The 16953-nt window shown below is 41.7% G+C and overlaps 1 protein-coding gene across 1 annotated transcript in view; it reads right to left on the bottom strand.

Moving 5' to 3' along the window:
• Positions 1 to 203: 203 nt before the first annotated feature.
• ajap1 (adherens junctions associated protein 1) overlaps positions 204 to 16953 on the bottom strand; it is a 42913-nt gene continuing 26163 nt past the window's right edge. The window contains exons 3-6 of the mRNA XM_041946678.1: positions 3267 to 3354; positions 2883 to 3125; positions 1362 to 1494; positions 204 to 414 (exon numbers count right to left, since the gene is read on the bottom strand). Coding sequence (XP_041802612.1) covers positions 1422 to 1494; positions 2883 to 3125; positions 3267 to 3354 — 404 coding nt within the window. The 3' untranslated portion in view covers positions 204 to 414; positions 1362 to 1421. The remainder of the gene's footprint in view (positions 415 to 1361; positions 1495 to 2882; positions 3126 to 3266; positions 3355 to 16953) is intronic.

A 16953-nucleotide genomic window follows, 5' to 3' on the forward strand; every position in this document is an offset into this window, starting at 1 on the left:
AATGCAGTTGGAGTCGATACAGGGTTAATATAGCGCTCTTTGTTTAGTCCATCAGTTGTTGTTGAAACTTCCTTCTGTCCAGGTTGTGGCACATAGTGGCATTATTGGCACATTGTTCAGAAATACAGTTCATCTTCCACTCACAGCAGCTCCGTGGGCTCCTTTTTCAAATGTCAAAGTGTTTTTCTTTAGACATCCTTGACGTCCACAGTCTTGTCCCACACATCCTGTAATTATACCTATATATAATCTATATCTAAATGACTGTACGTTCCTGGAAATATGGAGTGGCAGCGTTGTGGCTGCTCTGCTTGTCATCTCTAGAAAAATAAATATCTTCACCAGTGTCCAAAGAGTGATCACACTATTTTACAAAAGAAGCTGTTTTGTTTGTTTCTTGTTTCCAACTGGATCCTGTGGAGATGCAGAGAACAAAATCACAATTACCCCTCATTATGGGCCGAGTGCAAAATAAAACAATCACTTTAACAGATAGGACTCGCAAAACCAGCCTAGTTTCTACTTATGTTTGGGTAGACGGGGATCCAGCTCTGGCCTGAAGAGGTGCTACGCAGTACTTTTTCAAACCAGAGTAGAGGGCAATGATGTATTAAAATATCTGTACACTCAAGGCCTGCTGTTACATACACTTAAGTCTAGGAAATACATTAAATTTGCAGTACGATAATAAGAGATCTGAGGCCTTTTGAGACTGCAGCGATGGGAGTACGCCGTGTAGAGCTGAACTGACTGAGACTAATGTGTGTCCAGACAACGGCGAGGCGCTGTCCTCTCACTACGCTACCTGCAGGCAATTCTATTCCTTTTAAAATCTGGGTCAATAGCAGACGTTACACCTCCCCCCGGGCTTCCAGTAACACTGTGGGGCCTGAGCATGTGTTTAACTTTCACGCTTTGAATTTCAAATGCAGGTCATTCTGGCATATATTATCCAAGCATAAAAATATGTCACAAGTCAAGTGAAAGTGCCTCTTTACTCCTAGATATGTTAAAAAATAATATGCTATTGGTGTAAGAATGAGTGTGCTGGCATAAATATTAATGCCAGTGTTTCAGATATGCAGAGAGAAGACATTAATTGTGAGCATATAGCTGATTCACACTGATGTCTACATAATTAGTTTCTTATCTCATCTACTAAAACCTCTGATATTGCACTGAACTGGATGTTTTTTTTCATCACTGCGTACACGAGCATAGCAGAGCATAATCATGTCACAAATAACAAACATATGCCAAGTTCCCTTCTATTCCCAAAGTGGGGCAGCATCACCATGGGGATCGAGGTGGCTAAGGCTCAGATGATGATTTGCAAGGGGACAAAGTGGCACAGTACCCACCAGAGTGTGAATTCAGGAAGTCTCTTCCACCCACAGGAAGTGAACAAGGCCTTCAGCTCGTCAACACGAGATCTCGAACCATTTCTCTGACACAAAGGCCACAGGAATCAGCTGTCTCTCAGTGGGGGAGGGCCTGTAGGATAAAGTGCAAGAGGTAAAAACATTAAGTGGACGCATGTTGGTGGATAGAGTAGTTTGATTCGATATGTTTTTATATTATATCCAGTCAGTGCTATGTTGTTGAAGCCTTAAAGGCCTACTGTCAACATCGTACCATTGATCACAGACAAACGCAAACAGACAGACAGACTGATCATAGATTAATCAGCAATGTTGTTGTTAAACAACACCAGTGAAAGTGTATCCATCGTTCCACCACTTTCAATGAATAAATCCAGACACTGTGGACTATTTACACCAGATGAATGATCCTACCCTCACTGCCAGCATAATGAATCTGTTAGAGGGTTTGGACACACAGAGTAAGTGTGACCATCTTTTCTGGCCCTGCAGCTTGGATGACTGTTACTGTTATCCACTCAGACGGTAAACACTGTCAAAGCTCTACCACGCTTTATTGTCACGCCACGTATGAAGGAGAGTTTAAGGTATAAGACCACAACAGGCCAGGTTTCTATGCACACCTGTCTTGTCAGTTCACATCACAAAGACAGACAGATCTTCACCCACTGAGAGGAACAATTTCTAAATCAGAGTGAAATGCAAACACACCAATGACTCACCAGTGTTGCATCTCTTCCCTCTTTCTTGGTCTGATGTGTTGTGTGCAGTTCATTGACATTACATGACATGACTTCTGGGTAATGAAGTTCAGGTTTCAAAGTATATACATATATGTTTACCTGTCTACCATTTGAAACACTGTTAAAAAGACCAGCTGGACAGAAAATGGCACTGCAAAGACTCCACATCCCATTGCCCTACATCCATAAATACAGTGAGAATCACTGGTAGATTTGGATTTTTATGTGCAGCTTGAGCGTGCTGAGAAACACAGCGCTCAGCCAGGTGTCAGGCAGATGGACGAGGAACGAGGCAACGGACAACTGCACTAAAGGCAAACAATTTATGTGTTGATTCGCTCTGACGGGAGCCGATTGTTGTTCAGAGTAACAGCACACGCAAGGAGAAGAGTGGGAGGAATCCAGGCGCTTCACGAGGGAAATGTATTCACCATGATTGTTATTTCAATGTGCTCTTTCTCATCTGTTTGCCATTGTCTTCTTCTTTAATGCTTTATAATTTCATATGGAAGTTATTAGAACATTCATGCCCTCATAAAACCATCATTATTGGGAAACAGACATTGATTTCTTAACCCGATTATCATTGATCTAGCTCTGCCATTCAGCATGGGGTTTAATAATACTGAGGCCATTAGAACATTAGTGACAATAACTGTAGTGGACAGAAACATCCCTTTGGATTTCCAGTGCTGGCTGACTAAAGATGTTCTAGTGTGCATCTTCCTTCTGTGCTACAAAGAGTCCTGTTTGGTACCTGTTTCCGTTGTAAGAAGTCTTGTAGACAGGCGTCTGCTGGATCATCTCATCGGTGTAGATGGGCACGGCAGTCCGAACGCACTCATGTGAGCACTGCAGGCTGTCATTGTAGGCAGTGAATATGTCCACCTTGCTGGGCACCCGGGCTGGGGTGAAGTCTGTCAGGTTTTGGCAGCTTTCTTCCTGCTGGTGGATCTTGCGCTGATGGCTATTGTGGCGGCCATTTCCCGACTGCGCACAGCTACAAAAACACGCACCAAAGACAAGAAACAAACATAAAATCATACCTTGTACCTTCGGTCACCTACAGTGATTTCTGAGTAAGCATGTGCTTCTGCATTTAATGCATCTGTGAGTGAAAAAGTAAAGGAATCTTTCCTACCAGTTTTTAAGGACGAGTGTTGTGATCAAGGCTGCGATAACCATAATGAGAGACACAGTGATTGTGATTATCTGGTGAACTGCCAAACCTGCAAGAAGTCAGACATAAACAAAGAGCAGAGAATTACAATCGTTGGTGGAGGAAATGTTTTTGCGCCTGTTGTTCAGCAGGTAGCCATGTACTTGTACTCATTTGTTTTCTATACTGTACACACCCACTGCACTCTACAAAGAACTGAGGGCAGCTCTCTTAAAAAGTAGAGGATGACAGCCCGGAACAATTTTGCTCTTCAGTAAGTATTGATGACACTGTCATCCACTGCTATTCACTATTTAAGAGTATTATGAATTATTCCATTACAGTACAGCTGACTGTAATGGATAACCAAGTCTAAGTTTTCTCTAAGTACTTAGAAAATGTATTATTCTTATGTCATTAAAATAAGAAAATAAACCCAAGATCATGTATATATTTAGTTATTGTTTGATTGTATTGTGTTCTATGTATACTAAGTTTTACTGTTCAAGCCAGCATCTCTGTAGATTTTGCCCTGAGGCTTCTATTTAAACATTAAGGAGGAGCAAATTACTTGGCATGGTACATCAAATAAAGTATCTGATCAGAAGGTGATCCTGATATATAGTCTGAACGCTTTGAAAAGGGAGGCATGTCAATGCAGGGGAGAGGAATGAGGATACACACATACACAAGCATTAAAACTGGCTTGATAAAGCAATAAATTGGGCGTCCTTGCTATTCTGAGCTTCAAAGAGACACATATAAGACACTGTTAGTATTTATCATACCTAAGTGAATTTGAAAGTGATTAAATACCAAAATAAAATGTCTTTTTTCTGTGAATGGACAGCTAATTAAAGCGCTGAAAATAAATAAAGGCAATAAGACAATCAGAATATTTATATCATGTTTTATCGTTTTGGGTTGACCTCAATTTTACAATGTGTCAGCTTGATGAACTTGAATTTAACTTTAAAGGCACACAATTAAGAAACTATAATGACAATTCTGATCTTATCTGATCTGATTTTACTTCTAAGATCTAAGATCTTAGAAGTAAAATCATTTTTCAGGCTACTTACAGCTGCATTAAATGGGATTTTGTCCCCCAGGAAGCAGCAGCACATGCTAAAAACACAACGTCATATGGTGGTAAAAATTGTGACATGTCATGGCGAATGTATTAGATTGAACGCAGGTTGGATATTTACTCTCTTTTTGGTTCTGTTTTGGTCTCCACCTCCTCCTAAAAAAAAAATAAAGTCTGGTTCTTTATCTGCTCCATTAGTTTCCCCCAATAGCCACAAACTATGGGGGTTACTTTGGCACTTTGGTAGAACGCTGTGGCTTCATTAGGGACTTTTAATTGGAAAAAGCTGAGAGGCTAAAATTCTTTGCAGAGCTAACAGGAACTGCAAAGGTGGTGGTTCGAGTTCGACACTACAAGCAACCGTGTCGTGTCATTTGATCCACTGTAAATATAAAACTATTGAATAATGCTGCTTTAATGAACTAAACTAGGTGGTTTGCTGCACTCTAGGAAGGCTAATTGATCCCAGTATTTCTGTGGTAATACGATGCTCTACACAAAGTATCTGAGCCACAGATCATTTCTGACAACAGGAAGTAGTAACTCCAGTCAGGACTTCACGGGCCACAAGCTTTCTTCTCTTCAAGCGCATACAAACCAACTGCTACTTTTCATGATGAACTGGGCTGTTTAAGATCTAGTTGCACTTGTCTGCCCTCATTACAGAAAATCATTATTGGACAAAATTAAAACCCAATTACAGCGCTATCAAAAGGACAACAGGGACACTGATTGAGAAAATAATAAATTGCAACGACTGGATCCTTTGTATTACAAATGCAGAATGGCCAATAGACATTAAATTCTTGTATGGATTGGTGAATTTCACTGATGTCGATTGATTCAAGAAGGATTAAAAACCCACCAAACTTTAGTGTCATCACAAGACTAATCAGAGCAACAAAAACCAGATCATCATAATTCCACACACCGTTACAGGCACCTTACAGGTATCCAGTTTATAGTCTTGTTTTGCTAAGATGCCTGGACAGCGCAAAGCCATAAAATTATGACTATTCTCTTAACAAATGCCTTTTGCCTATCAACAGCATCTTAACCAGCCTCCAGATGTGTGGACCAAAGGTTCTTTGCTTGCTCCCTTTGTTATGTATGACTAAAGTACAAGAGCATTGTTCTTATTTAAACTCTTAAGACTCCTGTGTGTGCTGATCTCGCACTTTAGGCAGAGGACAGTAATCCACAAACAAAATACATGTCTAAAGTGAGGATTAGTGTGAGCTCATTCAACTGCACTGTATGGTTAGTGTGTCACGTATGTGTGTGGGTGAGTGGTAGAGCGACTAGGACACGAGACACTGCAGCAGGTGACATGCAGCAGGAGGGAAAAAAAAAACTAAAAAGAAAAGCTGTCATGATGAAACTGCCTTATACATCTCACCTCTCTATCAGCCAGCTGCCTAGCTGCTGATCCAAGCCAATTTGTCTTCAGAAGGCTCAAAAGGAAGTGCTGCTCGGTCATTTTGGAAAGCACACGGCCTCCTGCTCTGACTGCCTGCTGCCGGGACAGCCTCCTCTTGGATAATAAACTTCTGTGGGCAGGCCCGTGCAAAAGGCAGGCCAGGTCAACCTTGGATTAATGATATCTCAGTCAGGCTCAGGGAAGCCTTACCTTCCCAGCGCAATCAGAGTCTCTTGCCCCAGCAAAGGCACATTAACTTATCTGGCAAGTCATTTGCATTTCCCTCATATCCTGTCTCTATCCTCCCTCCTCTCCCGCTCTGCCTGTCTCCGGCTGACGTCAAGGCTGTTGAGTTGAAAGCGTTCAGTTATAAATTAACATCTGTCCAAGTTCAGGGATAATAGAGCTTGCCCCTGACCTTGATCAATAGCTGAGGTCTCTACTGAGAATTGTTTCTTTTTACACTGAGAAAGGAGACACTTCCCAGTCAAGAGATGTCAAATCAGTTTATCCTGTAAAACCACAACTGATTAAATCACATTATTGCGTTGCAAAAAATACATAAAATACAGCTCATAAAGTTCAACCAAGCACCACTTGGTGAACGTGATGTCAGTGAACACAGCGCAGGCATGCTAAGCAGTCCGGCCAGGCTGTGATTTTATACCAGAGGAATCCAGTTGGCTCTTAGTAACATTAGCATACAGTGTGTAGTGATGCTATGTTACATGTTTTCGGGGTATTTAAGTCCAACTAGCTAATTAAGAGTTACTTCAGGCTGCCATTTGGAGCCAAAAATACGCATGCTTTCCGAGTACAGCTTTTTAATGAAACAAATGAACCCAAGCACGTGAGGTCCAGCAACACAAACATCAACATTAAGTCCATTATAAGCTCATTTTCAGGGTAGTACGTTTAAGGGTGCAGGGATAATAGAGCAGATAATGACATGGGTGACAAATGTGAGTGCAGAGGCCAGTTCTATTTTCATCCAGGACTGCCAGTTAGAGGGAGGGAAATTTGGCCTGGCTATCTAAAACTCATTGTGTCTTGGCAGTCAGGTTGAAAAATCACCTCTGGCAGTCACCTTGCTTTAGAGATACGCGGTTAGGTTTTGTTTGGTCAAATCACTGCCAAACAAAGAGGCTGAGAGAGAGAGAGAGAGAGAGAGAGAGAGGGAGGGAAGGGACAGAGATGCCTGCTGAGAGGAGGGGACAGCTAGCTTGTGACCTCTGTGGCAGCAGGATTTGAGCCCCCCTCTATTGCCCCAGCAAGAAATAAATGAGATTTTGGGCCTTCTTGGCCATGACAGTTTGATGAAGATGTCAGAGGGAAGCATGGCGGTTAAATGAAATTTCTCCTTGTTACAATACCTACTTTTAATAAAAGTTCTCTAGCTTAGAAGCAAAAACACAGTGTGCAGTCAACAAATGAGTGCAGCAGGTAATGCCTGGTTTGTTGCACCTTTGAAAACTCCTCAGTATGGTTTTTGCTATTGTCACATCACATTATTTTCAGGCTAAATGCGTTAAAGATGTATATTATTAATCTTAAATATATTTGCCTCAGTTTAAAAAATCTGCCAACACTCAGCAAAAAGGTCAAGACAACAATGGATAAAATGGCTCAGTGTAATGTGAAAAGTGTGGCTTGACAAACCCAGAGACTTATAGCCAGACTCTGTAGTTCCCCTCAGCTACAAGACTTTCAGCTAATTCCTTTAAGACCCTCACCTTAACGTATGTATGGTTGAGCTCCAAACAGCAGACAGACAAAGTTAGCGACTAGCTGGTGAAGGTAGTGGAGCATTTAGCAGCTGAAGAGGCAGGGGCTAATGGAGACCAAATAAGAGGCAAAATAGGAGGGAATATGGGACTTAGAGTCTTGGAGTCTGCTGGTTGTGCAAAAAGGACAACATTTTGTTGACACTTTGCCATATGTGCGGTTATGGCAATGTCAGCTTGTTCTGCTGCCCCCCCCAGTGGCCAAAGAAAATCTATTAATGCTACTTTAAAACTTATTCTGGAGCATCATGGCTGTAGTCAGAGCAATGTGGATTACATTTACAGGTCAACACATTCCTTCAGTTGTGAAGTAGTAATCAATGCTGTGTTTATCTCTGAGTCTCGTTCAATCGATTCCCTTTTTTAGTGGTTCAATCAGCCATTGTTCAGTCAGGTTTGTGGCCATGTGAAAACTGTGGTTCCAAGTCTCCTAAACTCCTAAACACGACAAAAAAAATGTTTGTAGCTGCTTCACTGAACCAAGATAATCCTGAAATGTCATTTGGATGTGAGGAACACACACCTGAGTCTGGTTAGTAACTCTTGTTATTTGCGGTTATTAACCTGAAATGTCAGCAACAGCTTGAGCTCTTATTTCCACATAGAATACATCCCATAATGCCACAACATGTGATTTTCCTTTTCATTGAATAATTAGTGCTGAAGAGCGTTTCATAATTTTGAATGAGGGACAACTAACCTGTTTTCACTTCAGACGTTTTGACTTGTCATAGTAGGAAAAGCACAGGTGTGCTTCATGATGGCTCTGTTCTGTTTAAATGCTGCAGTAAACCATGACAGTGTGAAAGTGAGCCAGTATGCACGATGAAGGACCTTGAAGCGGAGGCAGCCAACGTGACGCCAGCCATTGATTTTATTGGATCATTCATTTTATTTACATCCGTGCGATTCCCTCTGTGACATGTCACATTGGCTTCTGTGGAAAATTCCCATTGCTCAAACAAACGAGTAGAAATAGTTACAGCAGTAATGCGTTTTCTTCTCCTGCCTGAACACACACTTCATGAACAAACCTCCTCTCAACAGAAAGCGCCCCACAACAAAAGGAGCATATTGATTATCAAAAAATATATACTTATATAATAACAAATGAGTAGATCGTTACAGTAACCGAAGACAATTCATCTTTGGCATGCAACCATTTTAATGGCAGTTTTTGACCGTGCTGAATGCCTGAATTGTCGACCTGCAATTTACACGGTGAACTATGTGACAACATCTAAACTGCAGGCAGTTTGTCCTCTGAGCAACAATCCCATAACAAGGCACTGTTGCACAAATGATGAAGGAACGAGAATGACTATTTAATTGCTATTCCTGTGTGTATGAGTAATTGTCAGCCTTTAGTTGTGTGTGCGTGCATGGATATGTGTGTGTGTGACTATGTAGTTGTAAGCCCTATCAGCATCTATAGCAAAGAGCCATTTAGGGCTAATGGTGCCTACACCCACACAGTGTTGGCTTAAAAGCTGCTGAAAAATGTGGGAAAGGCCCCTCATTTGTAAAACCGAGCTGCGGCTTACCGAGGTTGAGCCATTTCACTCCCACATACCACGAAGCACATTTGTACAGGCATATTCAATACACGCTAATACGCTGCATGACCCCCCTACACTTGTCTCTCCTACCACCGGCCACCTGAGCAGGACAGGTGGGGGGAAGACTTCCGTCAAAGGCGGCCTGCTGATAGTTAGGAATTGCCAATTAACGTTGGTGTCAAAGTGTCAATCTAGGCTGATTTCCACTGAGTCGCCAAGCAATCTAAAACACTTATTGAAGAGGAGGGTGCTGAGAGAGACGGAGACAGAAGAGGGGAAGGGGAAAGTTGAAGAGGGAGAGATCAGAAACAATTACTCTACATGCCTTTTCTCTCAATGTCAAAGGCATCGCTGCATAATTCAGCCAGGCTGGATGGCAAATGCCAGGATGACCCGAAAAAAGGGGTTCATGAAAGTATATTGCTTCAGTGAAGGCAGCCCTCACAGACGGATACACTTGTCTTGTGTGCCAACCTGTAATAGGAACAGCGAGGGACACACAGTCACTCATCCTGTTAACAACAGACAAATGGAAATGACGGCAATTTTCAGGTGGGTGTAAAATGGCATTGCTACTGAGGGAGCTTCAATCAACCACCCTGAAATCTGTGTACTGTCATGTTGGTGACAGGAGGTACTTTTTTACCAAACAAAGCTTAGCTGGATTGTTTAGCAGGAGGCCAGGCTGGGAAACATACCATGCACCTGCAGCGGATTTAAGTGCAATTCTTCATCATCATTCTCTCTGTCTTCGCTGTCACTTTTCAACAAAACTGAAAATCTCTCAAAAGCTAAAATAAATAATCTCAATTGAGTTTGAAGAAAGAGGGTCATAATAAAATCCCGCCCTAATCCCTCTGATTGACAGAACGATCTCATCCATCCAAAATAGAGTCTCAGTCAACATCTGCACTTCTCTTCCTTTAGGCAGATGTGTCAAGCCAAGAAGAAAGAGCTGAGCTGCGATGAAACAGGAAGTGAAACAGCATCTGCTCGGTCTGGCCCCTTCATCTCCTCTTGGCTGAGTTTTCTGTAAATCAGGGAAAGGGGGTTTGACTCTGCACGCCTGTCACCAGGCATCAGCGTTTAAGTCCAGATTTAACGCTCGAGAAAAGGAGATTCATTTTTACCCACTTTATTGAGAGTCAATACACAGAGTAATGGCAAATTTATTGGATTGCCATGGTAACCGCTGGGAAAAGTGGTTTCTCTCTGTCTCTGTGTGCGTCTCTCGCTGTTGAAGAGGCAGTACTGTACGCCTCTACAGGTCTACCGCAGGTCAAAATGCTGCATTACAATGCTCACTGAGCTTGCTCCTTTAAAAATAGATTCCTGAGACACTTAACATACATTTTACATGCGCTCACTTTGGTCTACAGACTTCCTTATTTACTCATTCATTTAACCGTCCACTCCCTTCACCGACTTCATACGTGATGTGAATTGTTGTCAGATGGATCTTTGTATTTTAAACAGCTCCTGGCTCCTGCACTGGATGTCTTCTCTTTTTACAGCCAGTAAACGTGTTGGATTCAGGACGCCACGGGACAGGTCTGTATGCCTCCGCTGTATCTTCCTGGAACACATGGTTCCTTCTGCTTACTGCACACAAACCTGTAACATTTAACCTCACGACTCGCAGACGGTCTAACAAGACCCAAGTTATCAGCAGTGGCTTTACTGACTGCGGTTTTAATCATCTCACACCCGTAATGCAGCTGACAGCTCCATCTGCGTAGAGCGGAGGGGGGTCGCCGTTACTAGCAGCACAATCACCGGGAACAATCAGCGAGCATCTGGAGGCACCACAGCTATAAGCTATATCGCCCCCACCACTACCCCCAACCTCCTCCTCCTCCTCCTCACACCTCCTGTATGATGACCAGAGCGCTGTGAGAGCAGGATCAACAGAGCTGTGGCGTCCTGACAAACTGAGGTAATGCAGAGGGAGAAGAGCTGATGGTGAGTATTGTGACTGTCTACGATATTATAATTTTGAGTTTACATTTGAATTGAATCTCTGAATCTCTGATGTCCGCCCTCTCTCTCAATCCTCCCCCAATTTGGTGAATTAAGAGTTTACTTGACCCAATCCAGAGTTAGTGATGTTTGTTGGGGAAGTCAAAAGATGTACCAAGAAGGTTTTGTTGAGTTTTATTTTGGCTTTGTTGCGTTTGAATGAAATGTGTTTTATGATGACAAAACTATTGTTTCTGTAATTGGAGCGATATAACAAAACAAAACAAAATGATTCTTACTCTTGAAACAAAAATGTATCTCTGTGGGGATCCTTTCCATAATGTTGTCAGACACGTATTATTCTAACAATCTGAGTCTGTCAGTGGAATAAACAGACACTTTTAGTGGGTGTGCATTGACAGCGGGCAAACACCAGCAGAGATTAAATTGCAGCGCATTTCATGGCTCTCGTTCAACACAGGAAAAAATTTTAAAAATGCTGCTTCCATTAGTCCCCTGGACACAAAAACATGGGAAAACAGGCTGCATAATCAGATAATATTTGACCAGAATTTGTCTGGGATCACTTTGATTGATTGTAAATGAAATGTAGGTCAAGCTAATCAAGCACACATTTCAATAACATGACATGATTTTATTTGTTTATTTTGTAATGTGTACTTTGTTGATGTTGAAATAATAAACAAGCAGCATGTTTCTCGTTGCATTGGTTTTCCCTCTTCTGGATGTAATGCACACAAATAGTTACTCAAATTGTTGATTTGAACATATGCGTTTTATCACCATTTATCACCATTTTTTGAATTTTGACAGCCCTAGTGAATATGCAGTGCCTGATTACAGAATTACAGCCACCTACAGCCGGACTGCAAGTCATTAAACTTTAACTGAGACCCATGTGCTGACAGCTGACGCTGGTGATTGGAATGCTGTGCCGTAAAATAGGGCAAACGAAGAAATCCAAACTAGCTAAATAAGACAGAAAGCAGACAAAGGGTATTTGCTAATGGCCTTTTAACTGAATCTAAGCAACAGTAACTTCTTTATCCTGGGAGGGGTGTGAACTTGTTGGATTTTCTGCACTGACAGAAGAGAGTTGTCCCTGTTGTTGTCCTGCAACATTGATGCCAACAGTGAGTGGGAGTAAAGACACATACCCTGCAGTCAAAAAGTGCAACACAGTCAAGCTGTGGCGAGCTGTCGTGTACTTTCTCTGTCATTAGCGTAGCTGCTTTCCAACCAAACCGGCTGGCCAAATGTCACACACGAACAATAATGAAACAAGCACAGACGTCGTCCAGGCATGGGGATATAAGGTCTGCGGCTCATTTCCGCACACTGGCCCACCCACACACCTACTTAAAAAGGCATTGTTTCCATCAAAGCTGGATCTTTATCAGGTCATTTTGAGTCTTTCAGTGTGCAACTGTATAAAAATGTTATGTAACACATCACTCCTGGATTTAACTTAAATATGCAATGAGAGCAGATTTTGCAGATTTGTTGTAATATTCCCTTATTCCCAAAACTGACTGACCTTATTCATTCTATAACCTTCACTATAAGCCCTAGGTGGTATCACACACGCAGTGATGCTGTGAATTAACTAACTGAATGGCCGTGGTGCAACTCCTCTGCACAGGTCATTTAAAGAGGAGACTCAGAATGATCAGATTCTGCCTGTCGGTCCAAAGTGTATGTGTGTGTTCGCTGTGCAGCGAGAAAGTCAGACTTAATGTGAGGAGACATTTCATTTAAGGAGACGGGAAACTTTGGCAACTTTTCCGGTGGGCTCTGAAGCTTGCCACTGAGTTTTTCCATATTCACGGTGAAAAAGGTGCAACAGACTGATGTATTAATGATTACATTGAACCAGAGTCTAGCCAGAAACAGAAAGATCCAGATTACTGTTCACTGTGTACGGTACCTCTATGTGTGACAGAGGCATCATTTCCTTTCCCTTTCTCTCTACCTCCTTCCGCAAACGAGCACTTGCATCCATGTTTGGCAGTGATGTGCACACAACCCCCCGCACACACAGCTTGAGATGATTACTGGCATGATACACACACATGCCTTATGTGGCTCAGACAAAGAACACTAATGGCTTGCATTTGTGCTGGTTCCCTACAGTATTCATGAGAAGTAGTCCATGCAGCTCGATTATTGCAGGGGTGAATGCACATATTGTAATCTCGCAGTTACTGACAGCCTGACTAGCAATTACACAAGAAAGTACACAGTACTTTCTTGAGCTGCACTGTCTCAAGCATTAGTGTGAAATTACAATTGGTATTTTTCTTCAATAAGGTTCTTCTAATCTACTTTTGTAAAGAAACATAAAGAGGTCATGTCCTGTTCATGTAGCTGAGCAAAACAGACCCCACATAGGCTCCACCCTAACTATTCTGAACAGGATAAGTACAGAAAGAACATTAGCTAAATTTGATTAGTTGATAATTGGTTTAAGTCATTTCTCAATTACAAAATACATTAAATTTTACTGAGTACAGTCAAACATTTTGCAACTTCTTTCAGATTTCTCAGATCATTGTGGAAAGATCTTTTATAACTGCTGGTCCATTATTTTTGACATTTAATAGAAAAATTCACTTTACCGATCAAATGGAAATCTACACATAATACAGACACGTTACGAGCCACCTGTCATTTCTACATCAGCACTTTCAGATTACATTTGGCTGTGATGTCAGGGTGGCCGGGCTTGTTTCTCCCAGAGGTTTACCTTGAACTGAGGTGCTTCTGTTTGAGACGCTGGATGAGAAAGACAGAGAAAAAGAGAGCGCGACACAGAGCTTACATGCACACTGGTACTCTGATTACTGTGAGTAATCAAATAACAAGGGCTTACAGCCGTATCAAAGACCATGATTTCAATTATTTTCCCTTTACACTGGGCACAGATCATGTGGGCTTCATTGAGTTGCACGTTTTGCACGCTGCCCCGCGTGCATTGAACATTCAAAGTGGAATGTTTCAGCATTGCCAGGAAAATAAGTAGACCTTACAGCATTCACCTGAGACAGTTGTCACGGTTAACTCTGGCACAGAGAGTGTAAGCCTGCAGGACGACAAGATACAACAGTGGAATGAGAGCTGCATACAGGAGCCACCAAACAGCTCGGTGCCAAATGCACACAGTTTATATCTCAACATACTGTAGATTCTAGAAGTCTGTGCATGCATGAAAGCAAACATACATAATGCATACATAGTCTTTGAACCGGTTATGCATATTTCAGTGCAACACATCTCAACTATCATGATATTGTGTGCATGTGCCCCAGCCAAACTCCCACTCTCAAAATGGAAGTTGACGCGCCTCTGTGTAAATCTGTTTGAGCATGAACCAGAAAACTTCTTTCAGCAGTGCCAAAGCAGCCCTTTGTTTTAAGCACTGACATGTCATGCTGTAATGCAGCCGCCTCACTGACTGATGACAGACGCAGCTATTTCATGGAATTTATTGACTGTACACTTTGGATGACGGTGTCAACTGATTCACCCAATAAAATCCCAAAAAATGTTTGTTAAAAGAATGCACACATCTATCTATTATTTACTATGCAGCTCGCATGAGGTTCAAAATAACATTTTACTTCCACTTTCAACTTGGACGCACTGGACAGCTATCTCACATCAAAAGAGCTGCAGTGTATGTATGCAACCAAGAGGCAACAAAGACAGAAATTACTTTGATAAGTGTAATGTTTTCTTAACCGATGCAAGTGATGGCCAAAACTGCAAAAATAAGACCCACGTTGTAATAAAGCAGACCAAAGGTTTAACCAATGTAAGACAAAATGTTCCTTGCATTAAAAAAAACATCAGATCTGCATGAGCGAGTCTAGCTCTGTGTTATATAATATATATGAGTTCAATATGTACGTGTCCTCTTTGCTCAGCTGCCTACAAAACTACTTCCCTCAAATCCTCCTGTGAGGATCAAAGTATTTCTGAATTGAACTGAATACATGCCGCAATAAATCAAGACGTAAGCAGAAATCTAGGTGAGTAAAACTGTTATGTGAACTCTAATTATCGTGTTACTTTGATTAAGATACTAACTTTGAGTTTTTTCTATCTAAGTTTGCATTCATCAGGCTGAGATTGAATGTAATATCCATAAACATCCTCAAAGACAATGCAGGAACGATAAGAGCAAGAGACAGAGACAAAGTGAAGCACTTCTCCGTTAATAGTTTAATTTCATCAGCAGTCCGATGCCGTGCTGTTGGTGCGGTAATTATATCTTGCCTTGGGGCCAATATGAGGCAGACACGGGTTAATGTGTTGTGAAGGCAAAAGGAAAGTTTTCCACAGCAGTTAAGCACCAGGGCTTTGCTTTGAAAAGTGATTCTATTCATCTGCTCTGATGAGACACAGTCTGCTTATTGATACAATAATGTGCACCCAGTCGGAAAAATCCGACTTCTTTTTTTGTCTCATCAGCTTTCAGTTAACAGTGGTGACTGATTTCCTCCAGGATACAATATCAAGCCATCATTTTGAATCACAGGTGGCCCACACTCACCTCCCAATCAAGAGAAAATGAAGAGATCACAACAACACTGACAAGACAGTTACACACTGCCTTATTGTGAACAGTACTGAGAGGCTACAGTAATACCAGCTATTACAACCAGGATGGCTTGCGTCCCAGTTCAGGACCTAGTGCTGCCCCTGTTCACTGTCTCAATACTGTTATTATGGTATAAGACAATTTAAGGAAATTACAGGAAATTACTACAGTTCTATGATAAAATGTATGCGTGTAGGATCACCAAACGCACAGCTTATCTTATGGATGCAACTTAGCGATTGATGAGGTCCTCTCGGAACAGCTTCACAAAAACCAAAAAATAAATAAAAATTCACCACATTTATCCAAACAGTAGAAGTGTTTGGAGACAAATGAATTGGCTTGTGAATATGTCTTGACTTTATAATGGAGCTAAACCAGATACCTTGTGAAGGACTTGTACATTTCCACATTCCCCTTCAGACATTTTCATTTGAATTGTGAGGAGGTGGCCAAGGACTTTTGATCACTCTTACTGCCTACTTCTATGACATTTATTGTAATGCACCACATGGGAAAGCTTCAATTAGCATAGTTCTTGTTCAAAAGTTATTAAACACGACTTATGTTTTATGACTACCTGTACGGTTCATTTAAAACACTGTGTTCCTCATGGACTTAATGAAATGGTGAATCTAATATGCCTTGTTGGACATTTTGTCTGTCTGCAGCTCAGAGGGCCATAAAATGACATATGCCCATGTCCAGTACTCCAGGCATGACAGCCACAGTATGGTCAAGGACATTCACTGTGAACCAGCCTATTTTCCTCAGCTGTAATATCATATTAATGAAAACTAGATCATTACTGTGGATCATTGGTCATGCATTACAGGGAAACTGTGAAAAGAGTTTTGCGGCGTCATTAGAGAAAAGAGGTCGGACAAAACTTCAAATAATTGTTTTTTATTTTATTTACTCTCAGCAATTTACTCCCCTTTTCACACCAATTTCGCCCAATTCTCTATGCATCAAGGCCTGTGTCCCTGTTGACCTGGGGAGGGAGTGAACATGAACATGAAAATGTGTAATACAAGTAATTTTTCATTTTATCCCCCCTCTCTCTCCAGGATCCCACCCACATGAGGTCACCCCAACTGTACAGTACTAGTCTGCACTGTAGTGGAGGAATGTGATCCCACACCAGCTTTCCACATCTGAACCCATGCTGTGTTCATTGGAACACAAAACAAAGCTGGCGATACCACTACTGGCAATCAAACCCTGGGTATC

The sequence above is a fragment of the Chelmon rostratus genome, chromosome 10 (assembly GCF_017976325.1).
Source record: "Chelmon rostratus isolate fCheRos1 chromosome 10, fCheRos1.pri, whole genome shotgun sequence".
Classification (NCBI taxonomy): Eukaryota; Metazoa; Chordata; class Actinopteri; order Chaetodontiformes; family Chaetodontidae; genus Chelmon; species Chelmon rostratus.